The sequence below is a fragment of the Apiospora hydei genome (assembly GCF_038363865.1).
Source record: "Apiospora hydei strain CBS 114990 chromosome Unknown utg000006l_segment0_segment0, whole genome shotgun sequence".
Lineage (NCBI taxonomy): Eukaryota > Fungi > Ascomycota > Sordariomycetes > Amphisphaeriales > Apiosporaceae > Apiospora > Apiospora hydei.
This window is the reverse complement of record NW_027117365.1, coordinates 3,019,042-3,043,282: the sequence shown is the minus strand read 5'-3', so window position 1 is coordinate 3,043,282 and position 24,241 is coordinate 3,019,042. Positions and strand designations below refer to the sequence as shown.

Sequence of the window (24,241 nt, the reverse complement as noted above, 5' to 3'; positions counted from 1 at the left end):
AGCCGTTGGCGGACATGCAAGGGAGCTTGGCGACATCACTTGTGCGCATCCATTGTCCATCCTGCTTGATCACCGGTGCTGACAAACATTCCAGGCGACTGTCGCGCAGCTTGTTCATCGAGTCGGGTTGCAAAGCAAAGGGGCTGACGCATTCTTTCCTGCTCACTTGAGCATGAAGGCATCAATTCTCCCTTCCCAACCTCGAACGCCAAACCCTGTTCGCGCGACGTGCTCTTGGATCTGTTCGTGGTTTTATTCAAAGAGTGAAGGAGGCTCAGTACGATTCCCAGGCCATCTACGTCCTGGGAGAGAGAACGCCAACGTGCTAGCGTCATTAAGATAAGCTCTATACGGCTAGCGGCATCTGGATAAGCCAGCTACGGTTAGCGCCATCTTGAACACCGATAAACTGCTAGCGCCACAGCGATAAGAACGACTAGAGCCAAGAACGCGATAGGAACCTGGAAGCTGGATGTCCGTGCACGCCAGGCTCGCGGCCGTCCTTTGTTCTGGCTGAACCAATCCCGACCAGATAACAGCAACAAGCAAGCGTTGGAAGCGTTGTTCATCAATCTCTTTGACCCCTGCAGGTGGTAAAGTGGCGCCTGACCTTGCTCGCGGCAGCCACTCACAGCCCATCACCAGCGCTGCACTTCTCCAAATAAACAAACACACAGTCAGTGGCCAAGCAGCCAACCTTCAACATGACTGTTTCTACTCCAAAATCTGCCCGGCCGGCGGTGAAGCGCAAATCAATGACTGGCCAATTCCGTCACAGCGTGGGCGGAAATGCTCTGCCGCGACCACAAACTTCCCTTCGAGCATCACGAGTAAGTCTACCCTGGTCCTTTTTTGTCTTCTTCCGTTGCCCAACAAGGGAGAGCGCAATCTGCCTGTTTTCTGTCGCGACACCGCTACTAACAAAGAACGTCCCGCCAGGTCTCCAACTTCCGCGCCTCTACATCACAACCCCAGTACGACATCATCACGGGCGCCGACAATGCGACTAGCTCTCCTTTCGCCAAACCCATTGCCCGCCATGGTCAGGCCAACGGCGAATCGGTACGGGCCTCTTCGCGCGAAAGCTCCAAGGAGAACCTGGCCCCTCCCGACGCAGAGGAATACGAGACACAGCGCAAAAGGATAGAAGAGCTCAAAGCTGAGCTAGCCGCCATGCACTACAAATGCGACAACTACGAGAAGGAAAAGGACATGGCCGCCTTGGAACATGAGAAGGAAATCCGCGAGTGCCGTAGGAAGGCTGATGAAGACTTCAACAAGCGACAAGATGCCGAAGGAGAACGAGGCGCAGTTGAACGCCGGATCGAGTCGGTCATGTCCGAATTGGCCGAGGTGAAGGAGTCAGCAGAACGTGATGCCCGAGCCCTTGAGAAGAAGGCGCGCGAAGCAGAGAGCGAGGCCCGGTTGCTCCAGGAGCAGCTAGACGATCTACAAGCCGTCAAGGAAGAGTCAGATCGCATGAATCAGAAGCGCATGTCCGACCTCGAGTTACAAGCCTCAAATCTACGCGAGTCGATGGAAGCTTACGAGAAAGAGAACCAGTCCCGGGATGAGTTATTGCAGCAAGTTCAAGAGCAGCTCGCCCAAAAGGACGAGATCATTGGGGATCTCGAAGCAAATGTTCTACGTCTGAAGGCGCAAACTGGCGATGCCGATACCATTGCTGTGATCCGGCGCGAACTGTCAGACCACGTGCAGTACATCCGGAATCTGAGTCCAAGAACACCAAGATGCACAGCGATCTCAGCCACTACAAACAGATCCACAAGGCGGTCGAAGTGGTAGAAGAGGAGAAGCGGACGCTGCAGCGTAAACTAGAGGCCGCGGCTGGACTGGAATCCGAACTTGCCGAAGCCAGATTCCAAAGGCAACGACTCGAAGATGAACGCCTGGCCTGGACATCCTACCTGCGAAATGCCAGTGACGATATGATGGAGTTTGACTCGCCCGAACACGTCGCACGCGCACTTGTCGAGCAACGCTATACCACGGCATCGTTGACCGAAAAGCTGGGTGAAATCCAGGAGCAGGTTGGCGAGAGAGACGGGATCATCAAGTCTCTGGAGGCGGAAATGGGCACCTTGAAGACGCAAATCGAAAAGCTCAAGACCACGCCATCTGCTCTGCCAGCCGACAAGTCTCGAGCCAGGCTGGAGCGCCAGCGCGCTCTTGCAGCCAAAGAGGTCGAGTACTTGCGGGCTCAGCTCAAGACCTTTGACGCCGAGGACGAGACCTTTGAGCCAGAAAAGGTCGACGAAGTCAGAAACAACCGTGTCGCCGAATTGGAGCAATTAATGGACAGCTACAAAGCTGAAGTCAAGGCTCTCCATGAAGAGCTTTCTTCTGCGGAAGCTGCTGTTCCCGGTGAAACTAAGCCAGCGGTTGGCTCCAAGCGACCGAGGGAGGACGACGATGTGGAATCTGAGACGATCTCTGAGCTCAACCGCAAACGACAAGCACTGCTCAACCAAGTCGCAGAGAAGGACAGGACTCTGAACACGCTCCAAGTCGACTACCAATCACTCCGAGAGCGTCTCGAGGCTGCCGAGAAGAAGAACAAGACGCGGGTGTTGTCTCTGCATTCCAACCCGACGGCCGAGTGGGAAGCTATCAAGGTGGCCACGCTCACGGCGCTCAAGGAAGAGAACAAGCAGCTCCTCACCCAACTGCAGAAGGCCCACCGCAACCCGTCCTTCCCCGTGATCCCGGCCTCGCAGCTCGCGGCCGCGAAGCGCGAGGTCGAGGAGGCGCACCGCGAGACGGCGTCGGCGATGAAGACGTCGCAGCGCCTGAAGCAGGTCTGGGGCGCCAAGTCGAACGAGTTCAAGGAGGCCATCTTCAGCACGCTAGGCTGGACCGTGACCTTTATCCCGAACGGCAAGATGCGCGTCGAGAGCGTCTTCAACCCGAGCCAGACGGACGAGCACGAGAACAGCATCGTGTTCGATGGCGAGCGCGGCACCATGAAGGTCAGCGGCGGCCCGCAGAGCGTCTTCGCCCGCAGCATCGCCGACCAGATCCAGTTCTGGGTTCGCGATAAGGGCTGCATCCCGGGCTTCCTGGCCGCGCTGACGCTAGAGTTTTACGAGCAGCATAACAACGAGCAGAAGGAGTAGATGATGATGGGTGTAGGAGGTAGATGCTGCTTTATAGAGTAATGCGCGCCGTAGGTAGCATACTTTGGCTGATCGGATGGATCACATGATACCTGGCTGGAGTTTAGGAGTTTTGAGATTGGGCAGGGAAGACCGACAAAATGTCCTTCCTACTGCTATTTTTTCATAATCTCAGAAACGATCTTATTTGTCCCACAGAAGCACCTTTGACATAAACTCTCGCTTATCCCCTTGGCGACAGCGCTGCCTATGCCATTCCGTCCTGTACACATTAGGGAATAATATTAAGTGTCGTGATGATGTTTATCCCACTGGGCATGATGCTTATCCTACTGGATGTGATACCTAATTAAGCAAGTAGACCTATCGATTATTTGCAGACAGTACCGATTATACCAAAGGCAGCGTTGTCGCCATCAAGGGGATTAAACCACTTGCGTTCAGAGCATCATGTAATTAGTAGATGCAGGTGTACATGTTTATTATATACATGGGGATAACGGGCATAGTATTCGAATGAACACAGTTCATCATGCAAGTAGTGACACTTGGACTGGCTCGAATCGGGTGTATGCACTGGATGCTATGTCCGTTACTATACTTGACTGGTCGAGTGTCTTGTCGTGTTTCTGCCGCATACGATTACAAGCTAGTGGGGCAACTACCGTACATGTCACTGGTGAGACATAATGGCTGAAGCCAATAATAGATGACACAACGACTAATGGGGGTTCTCTGATGTGTTTTGTTATTTCATGAGTGTTTGGTTATGCGTGCGAAAATGCCAGCTCTGGCCGCAACGCGTGCATTTCAAACTGATCTATCTAAACCTCGGGAGGATAGGGTATCTTAGGGTCCATCTCATGCGGTGTCAGTCTTGCTGCCACCACAGCAAGCGCTGCTGCCACCCTCATGCTTGTGCTCCTCGCGGCCGACCTCTCGTCACAATCGTGTCGACAGATCCGCTGCCCCCTTCGACGACTAGTTGTTTCCCTCCGGAAGACCTCCAGACGAGTTCGCAGCGGCGGTGATAGCAGCCGCGACGTCAGCGGCGGAGGCGGGGGCTGCAGTGGCGGTGGCGGGGGCAGTAGTAGGGGCCGGGGCGCTCTAAGCCTCGGCGCCCTTCTTCAGCAGACCAACCAGAGCCTGGGGGTTGGCGCCGACGAGCTCCTCGGCCTTCTCGCCGTCCTTGAACAGCATGAAGGTGGGCATGGCGCGGATGCCGAGCTCCTGGCTGACCTCGGGCAGCTCGTCGACGTCGATCTTGGCGAAGAAGATGTCCTTGAACTGCTCGTCGTTGGAGTGGCTATTTTTGGGGGGTCGCAAAGGTTAGTCTTCTATTTACCCAACTTCCATGGAGGATTTCGGGCTCGACGTCCCGTCGCAATGGGACAGAAGAAGCAGAGATTGAGTCATGGGTATATAGAGTAGGGGGAGTGACGCGGGAGAGGAAACTCACTTGACCAGCATGGGGGCAATGGCCTTGCAGGGACCGCACCAGGTGGCGAAGCAGTCAAGCATGACGATCTTGTTGTTCTTGAGGGCGTCCTTCCACTCCTGGGTACTACATTGAGGATCGGAATGTCAGTTTGATGTTTTCCCTCTTCATGCTTCTTCTCTGTTGATTGCCAAGTCCGGCGTTCGGCGCCACCAGCAACACGAGGAAGTGGGGTGCAGGCGGGCAGGTGCAGCAGCAATGCTTGCGTTTGCGCGCTTCAGCGAGTGAGAGAGATAGAGAGAGAGCTGTGCGGAATAGGCAGGTAGGTAGGTACACTTACGTGCTGATGTTGTGGACAGTCATTTTGGGCGACGTGTAGTGGAACTGGCGAATGTTCTGCTGGAGTGTAGATGGCTTGAAGATGCTGCGTCTCAAGAGAGAAGACTGAATGGTGCTGCGTAGGAATGGTGTTGACATGGAGAAGGTGGGATGGTGGGAGAGGCGGGAGGAGGGGTTTTATGTTTTATATGGGGACCGGGATTCCGAGGCAGAGAAAGGTGTAGGTAGGTGTTTGCAGGTGGCTTATTCAGAAACAATTCAGTCCAGAGAGTGAAGCTTCTTGAATTGATGGCCTTTTTTTATCCTCTTTCTAGCGGGTTTCGGCTGGGGCTACAGGGGGCTTCTAGTGCATTCAGGCGGGCAAACAGGGCTAACTGGTGGGATGGTACTGGGCGAGTGCGGTACAGCGGTCAGAATGGCAGTTGCTGAAGTCGGTCGCTGAAGGAAAAGACGTGACGCAGAGCATGTCGTTGATTTGTCAAAGAGGCTAAAAACGAAGTGCAGAAACCGATGACGCGATCGCCAGACCCCTGTATTGGTTCGGAGACCCCTGGTCGGGCTCTGCTCCCAACAGCGCAGCCTCGGGAGCAAAATTTGTCCTGTCTGGGTAATTGCTGATTACTGTGCAGGAGAAACAGCTGCACGTCACTTTTACCGCTTATCAGTTGCGGTCGGGGGTGCGGGTGCGGAAATCCGACTGCCGCCCGACAACCGCTCTGCTAAATCCGCATCAAAATCTCTGGAATCACCATCGCCACCTCTGAATACTTGGTTGATCTGGCCAACATCTTTCGTTTACGAACTATGAGTCGTTTAGTAATACCACCGTGGATGTCTAATCCAACGTGACAACGAGGCTGCCCCATTCGCGTTTGAGCATAATCAAAACTGCAAGAAGAAGGTAAAGGGTATCAAGTCCATAGCTATCCATCTATCGTATCGTCTATCATAACAAACAAACAAACAACCGCCTCACTGGCCACCCAATCCAACATCTTCTTCCTCCTCGAGTTTCACTTCCACGTCATTCACCACAACAGGAATCCGTCCCTTCCCCGGAACCGGCTTCGCCAGCACCACCGTCTCGACCCCAACCGGGCTCATCTCCTCGGGCCCCATGGGCAGCGCCTCGACGTCAATACTCATATTCAGCAGCGCCTTGAGAATGACGGAGCTGCCGGCCTTGCTCATCACCTCGTTGGCGTGCTTGCACAGCTCCGAGCAGACGCACTCGACGCAGCCGTGCTCGCAGTAGCAGTGCTCGACGCGCTTCAGCGCTTGCACCAGCAGCAGGTCGACAAACTCGAACGCCTTGGTGCTGATGCCCGACCCGCCCGCGCCGCCTTTGGCGTCGTAGAAGGTGAGGCGCGCCGGCCGCTTCCGCTGCGTCTCCTTTTGCGCAAACTCCTTCAGGCCGATCTTGCACTCGGTCCGCACGTCGCCGGGCATGCTGATGACGAAGTTGGGCATCAGGCTCATGACCGCGTGCTCGGCCGCGTGGATGGAGCCGGCAACATTGAGTCGGCGATCGACCAAGATCTCGAGAGCCCGCTTGGGCACGTCGAGCCACATGCCTTTGCTGTGCCGGATGATGGGCGGGTTGTCCACCTGCACCGCGTCGAGGATCCGGCGCTTCTTGTCTATCTTGAAATATCCGAACACGTTCTGCGTAATCCGTATCGACCCATGGAAAGCACTAGAGAGCGATCCGGGAATCCTGCGTATCAACTCCGTCTCGACCGGATCAATATCAGTGAAATCACGCTGCTGCGTCGTCCAGTCTACCTTGACCTTTTCGACCTTCGCAATCATTCTATCCGGCTGGAAGTCGCGCACCAGGTAAGAATTGCCCTGATGAAGAAAGATGGCACCATCGTAGATCGTGAAGAAGGCTCGGGATGCTTCGAGCTCCTCGAGCACAATGTTTTTGCCATGTGAGATGTCGACAACGGCAAAATGGTCCTCTTCCGTGTCGCGAATGGCGACGAACTTGGAAGGCACTGGCCGAAAGCGGTCATGACAGTGGTAGTAGCCGAGTTCGTCTTTTATCAGGCGTTCCTCGGCGATCTTGGCCAGGTCTTTCGAGAAGTACTTAGCATCCTCGACCGGCCTGATGGGCATCTCGTATGCTGCGCACTGAATATGGCCTTCCAACACGAGCATATTCTCCAAGTCAACCTGCAGTTCACTGTTGGGCTTGGTAAAGAGCTCGTCCGGATTCTGCATGTAGTGCTGGTCCGTGGCAAAACAGTCCCCCACAAGAACCGAGAGTGAATCCTTGTTTCGCCGACCTGCACGACCGCTTTGCTGCCTGAGGTTGGCAATGGTGTAGGGAAAGCCCAGAGTAATCACGCCGTCCAACGTGCCAATGTCTACACCCAACTCCAGCGCCGTGGTGGCAACAATGCCCATGAGCTTGCCCTCGAACATTTGGGCTTCGATTTGACGTCTGTCCTGGGCAGTGTAACCTCCGCGGTAACCCATGATTCGCGCCATGCACTCGGGCCGTCCTAACGATTCGAGCTCCCATTTGGCCGCCGAGACGAGTACCTCGCACTGCTTCCTCACGCGGCAGAAGGCGATGACACGAACCCCACGCAATATCAGCTGGCAGAACAATCGCGCGCATTCCGCCATGGCATCTCCGCGGCCGCTTGACGGATCCCCCGGGTCCTTGTAGGGCGTGTTCCAGCAGAGGAACTCCTTGCGCCCGGAGGGTGACCCGTCGAAATCAACTAGATGTACATTTTCAATGCCGAAAATGGTCCGGAAATGGTCTTGCGGGTTTGCCACCGTCGCAGAGCAGGATATGAATCTGACCCGGCGATTGCCGACCGCCGCGCAGATGCGCCGTAGCCTCCTCATGATGAATGCCACGTGAGAACCCATGAGACCATTGTAGTAGTGCAGTTCATCGACGACCACGTATTTCAAGTTCTGTAGAAACGTCCGCCATTTATCTTCTTGCGGAAGTATCGTGATGTGCAGCATGTCTGGATTGGTGAAGATGATGCGGGCTTCGTCTCGGATTTGGTTCCGGTCCTGCATCGGTGTGTCGCCGTCGAATGTCTCAACGAGCACTTGCTCCAGGCCCTCCATATATAATAACATGTCTTTCAGGCTGCGCTTCTGGTCCTGGGCTAGTGCTTTAGTCGGGAAGATGTACATGGCTCGGGCGTTGTGGTCTTTCTCCAATGCGTGTATCACAGGGAGCTGGTAGATGAGAGACTTGCCCGAGCTTGTGGAAGTCGAAACGACAACATGGTGCCCATTCTCCAAGGCGTTGATGGCCTCGGTCTGATGTGCGTAGAACTGGGTGATGCCCTTTGCATTGAAAAGTGCGTTGACCATGGCTTGGCTGAGAAGAAAGTCCAGCTCGCCATAGACGGCCTCCTGGGGCTCAAAGACGCGATGGCCGTCGGGCACAATCTGTTTCACGTACCAAGAGCTTTCCTTGAGCTCCTGGACGATCTCAGGGATGCTCTTCCTTTCCTTGGGGATCTCTTTGGGTATTGTGTCCATCTCGGGTTTCGGTGCAGGTGTGTTATGTTCCGACTCCGCGGGGACGGGCATTTGTGCTTCTGCTTCCTGCCGTATCATCACTTCGGGGTCGATCTTCGCTTCGACGCACCGATTGATGTATGCGCTGACGGCGTTGATGAACTTTTGGTTGCGCTTCTCTATCAACGACGTCATTTGCTTCTGGCTGAACACGGGCATCTTCAGGTCCTCATCCCGAAGCCGCCGGTTGGGGTCCGTAGGCTCCCCCGTCTTGCGGCTCTGCACCTGCCGCTTGAGGTCGCCGTCAATGAACTCAAAGTAGAGGATCTCCTTACCGCTCAGGGGGCGCCTCGTCCGGGTGATGCTGGCCCAGCTCGTCCATGCCCGTGAGCCCACCCACCGAGGCATCGGGCGCAGGACCTTGTGTTCGGATGTCCTTCCGGGCGCGGCCCGATTTGAACGTCGTGTCTCGCTCGGCGCCCTTGATGTCGGTCTGCAGCATGACCTCGTCGACGTAGGTGAAGTTCACGCCTTGGGGGCGCAAGGTGGCCACCGCGGCGACATCCTCAATCTTCAGCTCCTTCTTTGTGTGGGATTCCACCGCCGACTTGATCGTGTCAAACGTGGTCGCTAGATGCTTCCGGGTCGAGCAGAAGGTGAAGACCAGGTTGAGCGCCCGATGTGTCCTGTCCAAATCCTTGAAGAGCGACGGCCACTCAATGACACATTCGACATTGGCGTTCTTCTTTGGCGCTGGAGCCTTCTTATTCTTCTTCGTTGCTGCGCTGCCGCCAGCCGCTTTCGCGGGCTCTTTGGTGGGTTCGGCATCACTAAGGCCGCCACTGGCACCACCTGCATCGCTTCCAGCACCTGCGACTGAACCATCCTCGGCGTTTTCAGCTTCGGGCGACTCCGCGTCGTTTTCCGTGCGCTTCCTCTTCCGCCGAATGACTCTATTTGATACTGTGGCCGCCCGGAGAGTCGACATTTTCTTCACCCGTACTCTGGATGCATTTGGGGAAATGAGTTTCTTGTTTTCGGGCGGCTTGCATCGACGCGAGACAATGCTCGGATTGACGTCAAAGACAATGGTGGCGCGGCAACCGCCAACGCGCCATCACGTGACCCCCATTAATTGGACAGGCTGATGCAACTTCTATTACCAGGAGCTAATGCTCGACATCCTGTGCCTCAGAGAATTGCCTGATTGATCTGTTATGCTATACGACAGCATCGCCAGCCTGATACGACAATCGTGGTTGGTCGCAGTGTCTTCTGGATTTATCCCCTTCATGACGACAACGCTGCCCTTGGTATAATATTATAAGTAAGTATTTATCGCAAATAATCGATTGGCCTAATCATTTATCAATCAGGTCGTATAGGTAGTATTTAGTAGGAATAAGTATTATACCACTATTTGGATAAACATTATACCACGGCACTGATTATTCCCTAGGTAATCACAGAACGACACGATATGGTGGGGGCAGCGTTGTCGCCATCAAGGGGATAGCTGGCGAACAGGAACGTCAGCACCAACTGCAGGCTTCGCAACCCCCCTTCCTTCAATACTTCCTCTCGGCGAGCTGAAAAAAGCGAATGTCGTTGGCCGAATATTTGCCCAAGATACCCGTCTCCGGACCAGTTGAGAAGTCTCGGGCACTTTATTGCTCCTGTGATACTATCTTTGACGCGTGAATCAATCCACAACCAACTTGGGGGCATAAATACGGCCACGATGCATCTCATTCTCACCGGCGCAACCGGTCTCATCGGCTCTAGTGCCCTCGACGCCATGCTCCGGATGAACAGCGTGACCAAGATCAGCATCCTGAGCCGGCGCCCCGTGCAAATGGTCGAAGACCGCCCCGACCCGCGGGTCAACGTCATCATCCGCAAAGAGTTCGAGACGTACGACGAGGAGGTCCTCGCTCAACTCAAGGGCGCCGCGGGCTGTGTTTGGGCTCTCGGTGTGGCACAGTCGCAAGTTTCGAGGAAGTCAGCTGGTTCCCCAACAACCCCACCCCTGCCCCCTCATCTGATCCTGGTCCCGTATGCAGCAGGGAGTTTGCCCCTTGCATGGCAAGAGAAACACGAGGAACCCAAAACTGATTGGCCAAAATTCAGAGACTACGTCCAGATCACCAAGACGTTTGCAGAAGCAGCCGCCAAGGCGTTCTCAAAGCTTCCGGGGACCGAGCCCAGTGCTGCTGCTGCGTCAGGAAAAGTGCCACCAGCGAGCCCGCCCTTCCGATTCGTATATGTAGCCGGCGGCGACACGACGACGAAGCCGGGGCTTCTGACAGCGTTCCAGGCGCGCATCAAGGGGGAGACAGAACTGTCTTTGGGTGCCATATGCAGGCCCAGCCACCTCAAGGGGTATTCGGTCCGCGTCTTCTACCCCGACATGGCCGGCCACGACGCCATCAAACCATATATCGCGCCACGGCCTCTGGTGCACAGCGTTGCCGAGGCGGTCTTAGGCGCGCCCATCCGCCACTTCGCAAAGAACCTATGGGCGCCCACCGACAAGCTGGGTGAGTTCCTGAACGAGTTGGCAATGGGCCATCACGACGACATCAACGCGGAAGATGTGCAGGGAAGTGTAGATGGGTTGACTATCATCTCGAACGCAGATATCAGGAGAGTAATGGGATACTAGTGAGCCCAAGCATAGGCCATTTGACCAGCTTGCTGAATACCTACAATGTAGCTGCGATTAGTCAGAACACTGTCTCGAACTACACGTAAGCATGCATGCTCATTAAGCAGTCTGGCGGCGTGCATGGGCCTTTTTTTTCATTCTTTTTTTTTTCTTTTTTTCAACAATCGCCCGAGATACCATCGATAAGCACGTTGTCGCAGTCCATGCTTCACTCTATGCGTAAGGGGAATACGTAGGAAACCCGTGTCTATCATTCTTTAGATATCCCCTATGAAATTACAGAAAATACATGAAACTGTCATATGTCCAAATCCACTTCAACGTTGGTTGGGTTTCCTTTCCACCTTCGAGGCACCCTTGCAAGCCAGTAGATCAAGAAGGTGGCAAGGATGTTGAACAGAACATATGCCGCCATGAAGCCAACATCACGCCAGGGCTCAGCTGCGTTCATCTCAAAGGTCTGAAGCACCGTGTTAGCATTCCCCACTGGGCAGTACAGACAGTCGGGCCGCTCCTCCGGATTCACGACGTAGCCATGGGCAATAGTACTATACGATGCCAAGTATTGGCCGCAGGATAGATCTTGTCCATCTTCGGGTACTTGCAAATGGAGTGTTTCAATCTCAGAACAGGACAGTTTCAAATCGGCCAACCCAGCTCCTGCAAGCCCTTCAATGAGGTACGTTAGGGGAGACACGCGGTAGAGGAAAATCCAGAAACCTGGAAGGGTATCAGGAGGGACAAGGACTCTGGGAAAACATTAGTATGTATCATTGTCTGTGCATGCGTGAATTACGGATTGGGGCTGCCAAAAAAGAAAGTGCCACCTACCCACAGAAGACAAGCGAAAGCCAAAAGCATAGCATTGCTGCTTGTACGACTGTTTCGGCATGCTCGATCCCCACCCCAAATGCTTGAGACAGAGTATTGGCCCATAAGTTGAATAGCCATATGAGAAGAAATGTCATGGCGCCGCGTTCTGCGTTGCTATGAGGGCTATGCTCATTGCTCCTGAATAACCCCGTAGGGTAATACCACGATGCAAGCACCGGGACAGATATGAGAGTTTGCCAGGCTAGCTCGACAAGCAGGTTAGCAGCAATAAACACTTGCCAGCGATATGACTTCGAATTCCGTTCTCGTGCTTCGAACAGATGTCGTCCGTTAACGAAGCGAGGAATAATCAGCTGATTGATGCAGCTGAACAACTGCGTGATCAAGAAACTGGAAAAGAGAAGACTTGTGAGGCCTTGGATGTCTGAGCTACATAGTATCAAGTACACGTTCGTATCTTCAACCACATCGATGTATTCCAAAATGTCATTGGTGTTCGAAAACCACTGATGACATAACTTGTACTTATCTGGAAATCAGCAATGCTGTGTAACAGGATACAGATAGGCTGATCGAGGAGGCGGACAAGATGGCCTGGGCTGTCTTTATATCAAGCATCCCCGGATGACTCAACCCAGCAGAGAAATCACAAATGGCATTTTCAAGTGTGTAATGCTGTCGATTGGACCATCCAGCTAGCAAAATGGCAATATCGTTAGATGCTGAACAGCTGCTCTCAATGCCCACTTTCACCCCCTTACACCGCCCCTACTTTCCTGTGCCCTGTGTGTGCTCCTTGCCCTCATTCTTGGCTTCCGCTTGATAGCCCGTTCCAAGCTTGCACTCAACTCTCCAGGTGAATGGAGAGAGTATGACTGGCCCGCCGTGGGCTCCGCCCTTCGGTTTTACTCGAGGCGGAGCGATATGATTTCTCAGGGGACGAGATGGTCACCAAGTGGCGATTTCAGTTTCTTTGTTGGCAAGAAGCACGTGGTCAGCCTCGGCAGTCGTGATGGAAGGAACATGTTTTTTGAAACGAGGGAGATGAACTTTGCCGCAGGGTAGGTCTACAATATCATATATGATAATGGCTAGTGTCTAGCTGCTGACGTCATACCTTCAAGCTTCATTGAACTATTTGCCGGCATACCGTCTTTGGGCGAACCAGAGAAAGCGACTGCCTGGCACCAGCATTTTAACAAGGTTATCATGATAATAGGACGGAGGCAGAACTTAGCGACGCTGCTATCCCCCTGGAACGATGATATCCGCGCAATGTGTGGTGATCTTTCTCCTCAGCCATTAGCATAGGTACCCATCCATTTCAAGAGTGGCACTAGAGCCAACGCAGTTGCTTATCAAATAATATAGCAACGGGTGGCGAGTTTTTAACCCCTTCGACAGCATATACGAACTCATTTATAAGCTCACCATGCGTTTGATGGGATCAACCGAAATCGCTGAAGACCCTATCGAACTTAAACGAACACTATCTATCTTCCAGCAGTTCGAAAGAAGCGGGGTTTCAAGCTTCGTTTTACCGTGGCTCATCACGTCCACCCATGCCAGGCGAATATTCATCGGTATCAAGCTGTACAGAGTTCTGTCAAAAGCTATCCATGAACGCCAGATGAGTGGGAAGCGGGAGAATGATGCTCTTCAATACCTCCTTGGGAGGGAACCAAACCTGCGGATATTATCAAGGTACCCAAGCTCTTGCCATGGAGGATAGCTAGTAGCTGACGTCACATCAGTTTCAAATCAGTGCCGTATGGGCAGGCATTCTTACTGCAGGTGCTGTTGCGTCGTGGATGCCAGTCCTTCTGGCTTCAAACGTGGCATGGAAAAGAGAATGCCAGCGCGAAGTTGTCGATGTAGTAGCCAGGCACAGAAAATGTCCCTTTCAGTCCTCTTGTGTGGTCCTCAAGAGCCTAGGACTCGAAGTTTGGGAATCCAAGTTTCCTATGCTTAACAACTGTTTGCACGAGACCATCCGGCTCGTGGTACCAGGCACGATGTTTAGAAAGAACACAAGTGGCACTGACATACCGATCGGGAACACAGGCACAGTTATCCCGAACGGCTCATTTGCAGCATTCCATGTTGATAACGTGCATATGAATCCTCTTCTGTATGAAGAACCACTTCAATTCAATCCTGGTCGATATTCTCAGGAGTATGACTCTCGGACCAATGAGCCACACGCTTACGTAGACTGGGGATCTGGCTGTCATCCATGTGGTAAGTCTTAACCAACCTTTCAATACCAAGCTAACATGTTGCAAACAAAGTCGGGACCAAAATAGCGAGGCTCGAGATTACAATGTTTATGGCTTATTTCATTTCGCACTTCGACTTTGAGGTCTCGAACGAACATGGCTACCCCACTCACGAAGCACCACCATTGCCAGATCGTAATAGACACAAGGCAGAAAAGCCAAAGGTGCCGATTTACTTGAGATGCAGATACAAGGAGATGTAATCGATAGGGTTCCATAGTACAATATGTCGTATTCATTTGCCATAAAACTTCGTCTCCAGTGGTGCAAATAGTGAGTGTCTATAGAACAGTGGAGGTTTCTGCATGATGCTCCAGGAGAAACTCCTGTACGTATATTTGCCGGGCATTGATAATGGTCAATGGGCACATCCTAATGTATACGAAAAGATATGTGTTGAAAACATGAAGAAGGCTTATAATAAGTCGTAAGTCGTTCGCGATCAAGTATTGGTAGAACGGAAAATATCGGGGTGCTATGTATTGAATTGAGACTTTACATAACGACAGCTAAACATGGAGATAAAAAATTTCCCTGGATGCTCTAATTACTTCCAAAACAAATAACTAATGAGATTCTGACCCGGCATATCAATCAACTGCACCCTGAAGCTCAGAGTAGCTTTGACTTAAGTAGTGCCACCCCGCTGTCATCCTCGAATATGTGTATTCACTCATAGCAATGGAGTAAAATGTCCATCGTATCCAGTTCAACGCGAGCGAGGGGTCATCACCCTGGCATCTCGTTTGAGCTGCTCATGGTATTGGTAATCCACACTTGCCAGAGTTGCTGGTTCGGTGACTGACCGCGGCGTGTCTGAGGCTTTAGTTCGACTCATATTGCGCACAAACGATCTGAGTCCTGTCAGTCCTCCCTTGGGAATCTCCGGCAGGCTGCCCCCTGCGGTCTCTTTTTGATTGAGTAGCTGGATATCGCTCTGCCCGCTCTGTTCGTTTTGTTTGCGCCCGTAGCTTTTAGAGACCACAGTCTAGTGATCAATGATAAAGACCACGACCAGAAGCCTTTGAAGAAACTAGCCAACACGACCAGGCAACTACAGGTTATACCCATATTGACCTCAGCGATACTGCGCTTCTGGTCAGTTCTCATTTGCACCGATCATTGAATATAAGAGTCGTACTGTAACTCACTTCATAGCTTGCACTGGCATTGCGTTCCAGCTAAGGTCCTGGTGCTGTCCATTCGTGGATACAAGTTTCATCCGGTATACGGCCCCAACAACCGAGAAGATGCAGGCACTAATGCTGTTAGACACCAACAAAAACTGGGATCAGAGACGCTCACGCAGATGCCAGAACGAAAATGGCGGAAAGGCCAATTTTGCGCTTTCTCGAAGTCCGAAGTCCCCATGAAACGATCAGCGGCACACCCATAATGTAGAAATCGATCACACTACCGACAATCCCGGATACCCCAGTAATATGCCCATCGACTTGGTAGCAACGATTTGAGTACTGGAGTGACAGCCATCCTCCAAGTGGGTAATCTTCGGCTCGCGGGATACAGAAGGCGAGAAGAACCACGGTGACAACAAGATAGAACACGATGTTGAAAGCAAGCCCGCCCCAAATTAATATATTGGCGGCTCGCGATGGTTTGAATAGTCGTCTGTAGAGAGCCAGTAATGATCCTTTAATACACATGGCGGCCACGAAATACATAACTGCCATTGTCATGCTGATCTGATTGGCTGTTAGTAAGAACGTCAAAACATTGACGAGAGAAAATCTCTTACCTGAGCATAAGATACAGTGATCTTGCTGAGTGGTATATCCCACATGTGCGGGCCCCAAGCATGCTTGATATCTGGACAGTGAGATGAGTCTATGGACCCCCAGATTTGCCATCGGAGAACCTACTGGTAAGACAGAGGGCGATTTTGACGATAATGGCTGACTTTGCTCCATATCTCAGGTCAGAGGCTGCTATCGCGCCAAGGGATTGATCAAGTAGCTCACCGCTGCTAGGGCACAAAGGTCTAAGCTCATGTTAGTTCTCAAGCACCCACGCCGAGATATAAGATAGCTATACTTACAGTCATCAATGCCTACTCCAGCACCTCGAATGCGGGTGTGGAAGCGCAAAGCAAGAAAAATCAACATTGGAGGCAGTGTCACATAGGTGAAAACCTTCGGCAGGTACGCTTGTGACGGCGGGTCAACAAAGTTAGGTATAATGCCTTCCGGGGGCATCATCGCTGGAGTCATATTTGGGTCAAGGCCCTCCATGTTACTCGTGAGCTTTGAAAAATTGAAATGGTCTGATGAGGTTGAGAATGATGGGGGGGCTGGAAAGACAAGGTCTGGATTTCACCAGAAAGACCGTTGTGCAACAATATGATGTGGTAAAGGGGGATTGATATCAAGTAGAGCATAGAAACTACCTTGACAGAAACTGGATGAAGAGCTTCAGCCCACCTCCCACCTTCGTACTGTACAGTTCTGGGTAACATGGATGACGAATGTTGGGGTAGGCTACATTTGATATGCATTGTACGGCTCGCTCAATCCATGCCGAGAAAGACCCTACGTGGACCCCAAACACGGGCCGAGCCCATGATGTGATAGCATTAAGCGCGAGTAAACAACTCTGAACGATTCAAGTGGATATGTAACCCTATATGTACTTCGTGTATGCATGTGCACTTTCAAGGTCAACCCATTGCTTAACTTTGCTAGGTACGCCATACTACTACCACTAGTCGAGCTCCAAATGGTCCAGGCAGGTGCTTTCGGCAGTTCTAGAACACCAAAGCATGACGGGATGCTGGTTCTACATAATTTGTTCAGATAGAATCAAGGTAGACTTAGCCATGATACCAGGGAGTAGAATAGCTACTTGAAGATGATGTGGCTACATCAGACAATCGCTTGGGTCGGATGCACATGGACAGTAGCGACTGTGAACTATCCCATAAGGATATGTGATGGTTTTCCCTCCAAAAGTATGTTTGCTTCGTATAGTGTTAGTATACTTTCCTTGCGTGCTGTAAGGCCGGTGGTGTGTCGAACTCATCGAACTTTCTACATGCAATCCAAGATACCAATGGGCTCCATATGCCTCTTGATCTCATTCCACGTAGAAGACTAAGCATTCGTCGTCATGCTCAAGTCTTATGTCTATCTTCCGGGAGATGTTCGGTTACCGCGGTTCTGAAAGGCTGGCTATCCCGTTGAGGTCTCCGGGCTATCCCCTTTCACATCGGTCTTCGATCCCAAAAGATGACGTGATTCCGATGTACAATGACATATAGCACTTCAAGCCTGGCATATTGTATGTGCAGACGTTGATCACTTTTCAAGAAGACTGCTTTCAGACGCACTAGGAAGTGTCAGGCAATATAACACATAATGCAAGCTGTAAGCGATTGCTACCAACTGTGTCTTTGTCTACACCGTGAATGGCGGCTTCGCTGTGATCGTGGTCCATGACCACGTACTTGACCCTTGATTGCATCTACCATTGTCATCTGTCGTTGTCGCGATGCATGTTGGTTAGCGATTGAAGATCAACGTCACACGAGGTGGCAACCGGCGCCAACATCATGTGCCGAGCCTATCATTCCCAAAGGCTGGGCCGATGCTACTCGAAATACGTTCTTTACCGGTTCGGTCATAGGCGGACCGATTCCATTTCGCCTATCACATGTAATCGGCAAGAGACGCATCATAGCCTATTGGTAAGTCGTGTTGGAAATCGTAACCTCTTATGCAATGTTGGAAGCTATACGGCGCTTAAGTTATGGGGACGGCCCGTCCCATTCTCTCCAATCACTCACTTCTAAGCATGCTGTTGCAGGTAGCAAGGTTTGACAGTGCTCAGCCTTCCGAGTGTAACATTGTACGCGTATTACCGTTCAAGTAACCTAGCAATACAGCCAATTGGCTTCGCCTGTTGTTTTGCCTCGGACAATTACACGCATTGCGTGAATGTGATCGGCAGGATTTAAACTGCATCAGCCCAACAGGATGTGACCAATTATCGGTGCATGAAGATACAGGGTACCATATCAAGCAAGGTACCATGGAAGTACCTGAAGTAGTATTAGCAATAGCCGCGATTTCATCACTCGATTCTGAAAGTGTTGCATCGAACCTCAAGATGCATGAGCGCCTTGCGAGACACTGCCCCCGAGGACTACAACTTGCATATAACAAACAATCGTCACGACGGGAATATTGACCGAAACTAATAGCTTGAAGATCAGTCCATTCTCGACTGGGAACCAACCCTACCTTTCCTCCCCGCTAAATGCTCATCACTGACAGGCAACACAACGCACAATCACGATGCTTTCACTGCATGCCAATGTTCAAAACCGCTAAAGAGGGTCATGATAACACATTGGAGTAGTATATGGCTTGGCTGACATGATTCAATTTCCGGGGGCCAGTAAAAGTCCTCGGTTGGGAATAGGTAATGCTCCCTCAAACAGGTTTTCACTTGGAACTACCAATGCTCAGATCGAATCGAGACTCATGTGCTTCTATGTAGCCCTCAGTCATCAATCAAGTGTATTTGCCCGTGACTCGTCCAGAACACTCTCAAACTTCTCTTATTTTGTTCACCAATCACCTATGCTTTCAACTACAGAGCATTAGACTACTCAACTCACATACCACCCGGAGGGTTTACACGAATCACTTGCAACTCGTATAACAAAGGCCTCTAGGGAATTACGGGATGACAGTCAAACCAATGCAAAACGTCGGACGGTGGAGTCAGACTATTTCTGACTCTATTCAGAACCCGTCTGTCACTCATTGCCTCATCGTGCTTGGGCTCCTTTCCTTAGCAGTCTGGAGACTCTATGCACGTCACCTCTGCCAAGTTCGATATTCCGAGGATCCTCCAAAATTTCCCTATTATGTACCATGTGAGTCTCCATTAGTGCAACCAATTTGATGGCCTGTCTACTGACGTTTTGTTTAGTTATAGGTTGGTATTTCTCAATCAATATGCTTAGACCTCTCAGTTCTGACGGCTAGTGTAGGTCATGCTATCCCGTTCTTCCGAAACTCTCACTCGTTCTTACGCCGAGCCCGGTAAGCCAGTGCTAGACAATAACTGTGATGCATTGATACGACACTGACACGATGCCTAGCGACGCGGTTGGAAGCTCAGGAGGGCCTTTCGCCTTCATGATCTTCGGTACCACCTTCTATGTCATCACCCAAGCAAAACACGCCTCGGAGATAGACAAGAACACAGAGGCCCTTTCTTTTGACGAATTCGTTCAAGACTTTATTCGTAGCGCTGGACTTAGCGAGAGCGCCGTCCAAGCCTGCTTCCTCCAAAGGCTGGCGAAGGAGAAATCTGGGTTTCCGAATCCTTCAGGACACCCTCTTGGCATTTTGATCCGTCAAATGCAAGTCCATCAGCTTCATCCGGGCGTTTATCAACGTGCACTCGAAGCTCGATTCCTCCGCTCATTCCATCGTCAACTACGGGTCGAACACATTTCCCATATTACCCAAGCACAAACGTCCGGTCCAATATCAATGTACAAGTGGTGCGCAGACTTTTTCACGCGGGCCGGAGAGTACGCATATTTTGGTAATACGCTGGGTGACATAGACCCTGACTTTTCGAAGAAATTCTACGTATTTGACGAACTTAGCTGGCAGATCACTTATCGGATTCCGAAACTATTTGCTAAGAAGATGTCGGCAGCGCAGAATACCCTGCAGAGAAGTTTGAAGACTTACTTCCAGATTCCCCAGTCTCAGAGGGACGAGACCGCATGGTTCACCACAGCAGTGGAGGATGAGCTCAGGGCCATCGGGGTGAGCGACGACGACATAGCAACTATATTCTTAACAGTATACCTAACGTACGAGCTTTATGATCTGACTGAAAGAAGATATGACTGCATGCTGACAAGCAAATAGCATCAATACAAATACCCGAAGGGCTACGTTTTGGATGATGGCGTATATTCTTCACAGCCCATCTCTTGTGCAAGCGCTTCGCAACGAGATCGCGCAAGCGTTCGAGGGATACGACTTGGTCAACCCCTCTTATGTGTTTGACAAGTCTCTCTGCCCGCAGCTAGAGGCCGTCTGGCTCGAGACTCTTCGCCTTTCCTCGTCGGGATCATCTGTTCGCTGTATCAACAAGGACACAATCATTGGCGGGAAAATATTGCGCAAAGGAAACAAAATCATGATCCCTTCTCGGCTGCTCCACATGGATGATACGATATACACGGAAGACTCTTCACTATTCCGCCCTGAACGGTTTCTAGATACGGGAAACCGGGTCCGAGGAGGATGGTGGAGACCATTTGGCGGAGGTAAATCCATATGCACAGGCCGGTACGTCGCCGAACACGCGATCAAGATGTGTGTTTCGATCATTCTACATCGGTTCGATGTCAGGCTCACAGATGGCGCACATCTCCCTCAGGGCGATGAGGGCATTCCAGGCCTTGGTATCATGGGATTGAAGAAGGGTGAAGATACCTGGGACAATGTTTCTGCTCGCAGTTTTGATGGTTAGTGGAGAAGAAATGGAACTGTGCCATTAAAGTTCGTGTTGACCTTTCTTCAAATCGACGTCAATACTGTTGCAGCTGCCATAACTGAAAACCAGGGGAATGAAGTGTATCTGTTTTGTTCTATTTCCGAGTAACCATAGTTAGTTCATTTAGCTTCAATTTGTGTCTGATTCAATCCTCGACGCGACTTCTGTCAGATTGACCAAAATAATGTTATCGTGGTCCCCCCTGGTGACTTAGAAGGCTTGCTGCAGCTGGTGGTAATGCGGCGACAGCGCTGTCCAGGGCAATGGGTGTTGCGACAGCTTCCCCACTACGAAAGCTGCGACAGGGCTTCTCGAAAGTCGGGACAGGCCCTGTGCAACCCCCGAGCCCCTCAGTCGATTGCGGGCAACCTGAACACCGTGCTTGAACCTTCCAGCTCGTAGTTTCACTAAACTCCCTCCATCAGCATTCCATTTTAACATCAGATGTTCAAACAAACCTAACCTTTGCTCCCGTCCTCTCTTAGATTCAATAGTTAATTACCTATCTGTTCAGGTCCCGAAATCGCGCTGCCTCTCATTCTAGTTGGCGTAACTGGTCTCATTGGATCCGGTGTCCTGGATGCATGTTCTCTGTGAACAGCGTAACCGAGATCGGTATCCTGAGCCAACTGAAGAGTGCAGTAAGATTGTGCTTGGGCCCTTGTCGTAGTTCACTCGCGGGTGCCAGAAAGTTGGTGTAAACCCTCCACTTTACCCATGCAAAACAGAAGATACTTCACCCTTACGTTACGAAAGAATTCTTGAGTAACTCAAATTTGATTAGCCACGGTCTACAAGTACATGCAGGCACTAATTGCCCATAATGAAGCTGCACGCCGAGACAGCCACCAAAGCGTGTTCACCTCGCTTTAAGCCCGGTACTACTTCTGCGCCGAAGTTGGTGATATGACCATCAACACGGCCATTTCTATTTATTTCTGTAGCTAGCACGGATAATTCCAGGCCTTTTATTTCTGGCGGTTGCTTTTCGGTGCGTACCTCCTCCTTCTGTGACACAAATGGGTAGAGTCTGTATGCGCCCATATCGTATCAAGTAGTCACTCTTACTGCGCCAGGCTATCGCATGGGGTTTCAGAGGGCACTCCAACGGGAGTGATCACGTAGTCGTGATACCATGACACTTGATGTTGCGGTTGCGGCGTCAAGTTGGGTAGCATCCCACCCGCCTGAGACGTCTTCAAAATGGTGTACTGCGTTTGGTAGCTGAGCCCGTAACGTTAGCAATCAGGGAACCTCTCTCAGTACTTATGATGCCGGTTGGCAGTCCACGTACTAGATCTGTGAGCAGTTTCCTGCTTTGAAGTTGTTCTCGATACGGCCCCGGACCTCATATACGGTCGAATCCGCTGTGTCCTCTGCAACGAAGGTGGTGTTGGGGAAGTGCTTTAATTAGTTCGCGTCAGGTCAGCGTCGTGGACCAAGGTGCGACGGACGAGAAAGAAAAGGGGGCGTACAGTTAGCGTCATACGACCATCTGGCGGCAAGAACCCCTGTTTACATTTGAGAATCGCGGCTGGGCCAACACAATCCTTGGTAAGTGTTGTCTGTCGGCCAGTGGATGTGAAATAGTCCGTGAAGGAATCAGTTGCACTGGCATTATCAGCCTGACCAACGAGCCTATGCAATCTGTCAGCCTCACGCCATTGGAGAGGAGAAGTTAGGCCACGGTGCATACGCTTCTAAGAAGTCTCGAAACTCGGCTGCCACGTCGGGCTGGGGGTCGTAGTTGACCATGTTAACGGCCACGGCCATTCCGGTGGCCAGACATAACAAGAAGAAGTGTCGGAACTGCATGGTGACTATGAACGAATGTATAGATGAATTTAATGAGAATGAAAGTGATGCGGATAGTCAGTACACTGATGAGGGATGAGATATCTGGGCCTATCTTATATGAAATTTCATACATCGATATAAGCTCCCCGTGAAAACAGAAAGGGGGTTCCCGCATTATTGAGGATGGGGGCTAGAACCGTCCGCAGTATACGAAAAGGTTTGCAGGCCATGTACCGATTGGTCGACGCTCTAAATAGAACTATACACTGCCTCATGAATAGATTGAAGTGCTGCCAAGAACCCAACATAGAGACTTGGCAGTAAATGCGGGAGAAGCCGCACACACTAGCTTCCAGGGGTGATCCCCGGCCAGCATCGATCAAGAGCTGGACGGGATGGCCGTTTCCACTAAGCCTCTAATGTTTCCTGAAGTCCTTGTGTGTATTTTAATAGAGGTTTTATAAACCAGGTGTCTATACAGGGATCTTACTGGGTCCAGGGGACTATCCTTGAACTCCACTCGGCTCAAAACCGAAATTCAGACAAATTGCATATTATGGGATAGGGGCCTGAAGGTTCGCCAAGAATTTCCATTCACGCTTAGCATGGAAGATCTGGGAGACCCCGTGGCTGAATTTGACGATCAAGGAAAGCTACGCGAGGGCCTCCCGGTGTTGTGGATTGTGAGTAGACGTACACTTAAAAACATAATACTTGCTAATTCTTTGACAATTGGTCTTTGATCACTTGCAACCACCCACGTGCACTTATCCTACGTTCGAAGGCATCCAACTCTCGTTAAGACCTCATCACTCATTTATAATATCGTTATACCAAGTCACTCTTTATCGTTTCGCCAAAGCCTTCACCAACCTCTAGATATGAAGTTCTCGTCCTCCCTTTTGGCCATTCTTGGTCTCGCGTCCGCCTCCCCGGTGGACATGAGACCCTATAAGCCCGAATCAGACGTTGATGTGGCCTTTTCTCCATTTGTTGAAGAGTACGGCTACATCCACCACCCCTATCAAGCGAGTAGTGGAAGAAAGCTGACCTTAGCTGATAGATATTACCGCGTCTCCGAGGACAAGGCAGCTACCACTGCCTTCACGAACTTCTGGCCGGCTGACGGCTCGCTCGTTGCCGCTGGCAAGACCTTCAAGGAGCTTCCTCTATCCTTGCGGTCAAGCAAAAGCTTCTGCCTCCTGACGGCAACAAGGCATGGTGGCACCTGATCCAGGGCGCCAACGTGGTCAGCGAGGATTCCAAGACGAAGACGATTAATGCCAAGATAATCATCCAGACCATCTACACTCCGGGGAACTGTTCTCAGGCCCAGTAAGTCAATAGTCTCCCGCTTCCAATCTGGTTGATATTTAGTTGTTTCACAGTGTCGTGGCTGACCAATTCCACAGCGGCGACGCAGCCTTTACTGTGGCCAAGGGTGTTAATGGGGTGCCTAACTGGACACCCCATACAGGAAATCTGCTGGTTTACAACTTGACCGTGAACACGATTGAGACACCTACAGATGAGGCGTGTACAACCACATGACGGAAGCGTAATTCAGGTGGTTAGAGGGTTATCGCAAAATTCGCTGCGGTGTCTGTCGTGCTGTTACTAGGGTAATACAACTAGATCAAAGTACTATCGAGTCAGAATCATCTTACCGAACATGGCTTCATAAGTACCCGTCCATTCGCGT

At 51.3% G+C, this 24,241-nt stretch overlaps 10 protein-coding genes across 10 annotated transcripts; 5 read left to right on the top strand and 5 right to left on the bottom strand.

Annotated features, from left to right (window-relative positions):
* Positions 1-704: 704 nt before the first annotated feature.
* Positions 705-3,137, top strand: PG997_008160 (spindle assembly checkpoint component mad1; the record flags this gene model as incomplete). The annotated part of the gene is made up of 3 exons (XM_066812475.1): positions 705-830; positions 940-1,718; positions 1,760-3,137. The coding sequence occupies 3 exons, from the start codon at positions 705-707 to the stop codon at positions 3,135-3,137; spliced, it is 2,283 nt and encodes a 760-aa protein (XP_066667817.1).
* Positions 3,138-4,244: 1,107 nt separating this feature from the next.
* PG997_008159 (Thioredoxin) lies at positions 4,245-5,052 on the bottom strand (the record flags this gene model as incomplete). The annotated part of the gene is made up of 3 exons (XM_066812474.1): positions 4,245-4,443; positions 4,597-4,701; positions 4,916-5,052. 3 exons carry the CDS (start codon positions 5,050-5,052, stop codon positions 4,245-4,247), a joined length of 441 nt encoding a protein of 146 aa, XP_066667816.1.
* An 834-nt stretch (positions 5,053-5,886) lies between these two features.
* Positions 5,887-9,403, bottom strand: PG997_008158 (DEAD/DEAH box helicase; the record flags this gene model as incomplete). Its single annotated transcript, XM_066812473.1, has 2 exons — positions 5,887-8,692; positions 8,751-9,403. The coding sequence occupies 2 exons, from the start codon at positions 9,401-9,403 to the stop codon at positions 5,887-5,889; spliced, it is 3,459 nt and encodes a 1,152-aa protein (XP_066667815.1).
* Positions 9,404-10,156: 753 nt separating this feature from the next.
* Positions 10,157-11,080, top strand: PG997_008157 (uncharacterized protein; the record flags this gene model as incomplete). Its single annotated transcript, XM_066812472.1, has 1 exon — positions 10,157-11,080. The coding sequence occupies one exon, from the start codon at positions 10,157-10,159 to the stop codon at positions 11,078-11,080; it is 924 nt and encodes a 307-aa protein (XP_066667814.1).
* Positions 11,081-11,381: 301 nt separating this feature from the next.
* PG997_008156 (ABC-2 type transporter domain-containing protein) lies at positions 11,382-12,051 on the bottom strand (the record flags this gene model as incomplete). The annotated part of the gene is made up of 2 exons (XM_066812471.1): positions 11,382-11,832; positions 11,915-12,051. The coding sequence occupies 2 exons, from the start codon at positions 12,049-12,051 to the stop codon at positions 11,382-11,384; spliced, it is 588 nt and encodes a 195-aa protein (XP_066667813.1).
* A 1,298-nt stretch (positions 12,052-13,349) lies between these two features.
* On the top strand, positions 13,350-14,399 carry PG997_008155 (uncharacterized protein; the record flags this gene model as incomplete). Its single annotated transcript, XM_066812470.1, has 3 exons — positions 13,350-13,621; positions 13,683-14,158; positions 14,209-14,399. The coding sequence occupies 3 exons, from the start codon at positions 13,350-13,352 to the stop codon at positions 14,397-14,399; spliced, it is 939 nt and encodes a 312-aa protein (XP_066667812.1).
* Positions 14,400-15,497: 1,098 nt separating this feature from the next.
* PG997_008154 (integral membrane protein (Pth11)) lies at positions 15,498-16,445 on the bottom strand (the record flags this gene model as incomplete). Its single annotated transcript, XM_066812469.1, has 4 exons — positions 15,498-15,899; positions 15,953-16,023; positions 16,077-16,195; positions 16,249-16,445. 4 exons carry the CDS (start codon positions 16,443-16,445, stop codon positions 15,498-15,500), a joined length of 789 nt encoding a protein of 262 aa, XP_066667811.1.
* Positions 16,446-19,313: 2,868 nt separating this feature from the next.
* PG997_008153 (cytochrome p450) lies at positions 19,314-20,718 on the top strand (the record flags this gene model as incomplete). Its single annotated transcript, XM_066812468.1, has 2 exons — positions 19,314-20,050; positions 20,109-20,718. 2 exons carry the CDS (start codon positions 19,314-19,316, stop codon positions 20,716-20,718), a joined length of 1,347 nt encoding a protein of 448 aa, XP_066667810.1.
* Positions 20,719-21,806: 1,088 nt separating this feature from the next.
* On the bottom strand, positions 21,807-22,557 carry PG997_008152 (uncharacterized protein; the record flags this gene model as incomplete). The annotated part of the gene is made up of 4 exons (XM_066812467.1): positions 21,807-21,966; positions 22,037-22,146; positions 22,218-22,380; positions 22,439-22,557. The coding sequence occupies 4 exons, from the start codon at positions 22,555-22,557 to the stop codon at positions 21,807-21,809; spliced, it is 552 nt and encodes a 183-aa protein (XP_066667809.1).
* An 863-nt stretch (positions 22,558-23,420) lies between these two features.
* PG997_008151 (uncharacterized protein) lies at positions 23,421-23,771 on the top strand (the record flags this gene model as incomplete). Its single annotated transcript, XM_066812466.1, has 1 exon — positions 23,421-23,771. The coding sequence occupies one exon, from the start codon at positions 23,421-23,423 to the stop codon at positions 23,769-23,771; it is 351 nt and encodes a 116-aa protein (XP_066667808.1).
* Between the last annotated feature and the right edge of the window lie 470 nt (positions 23,772-24,241).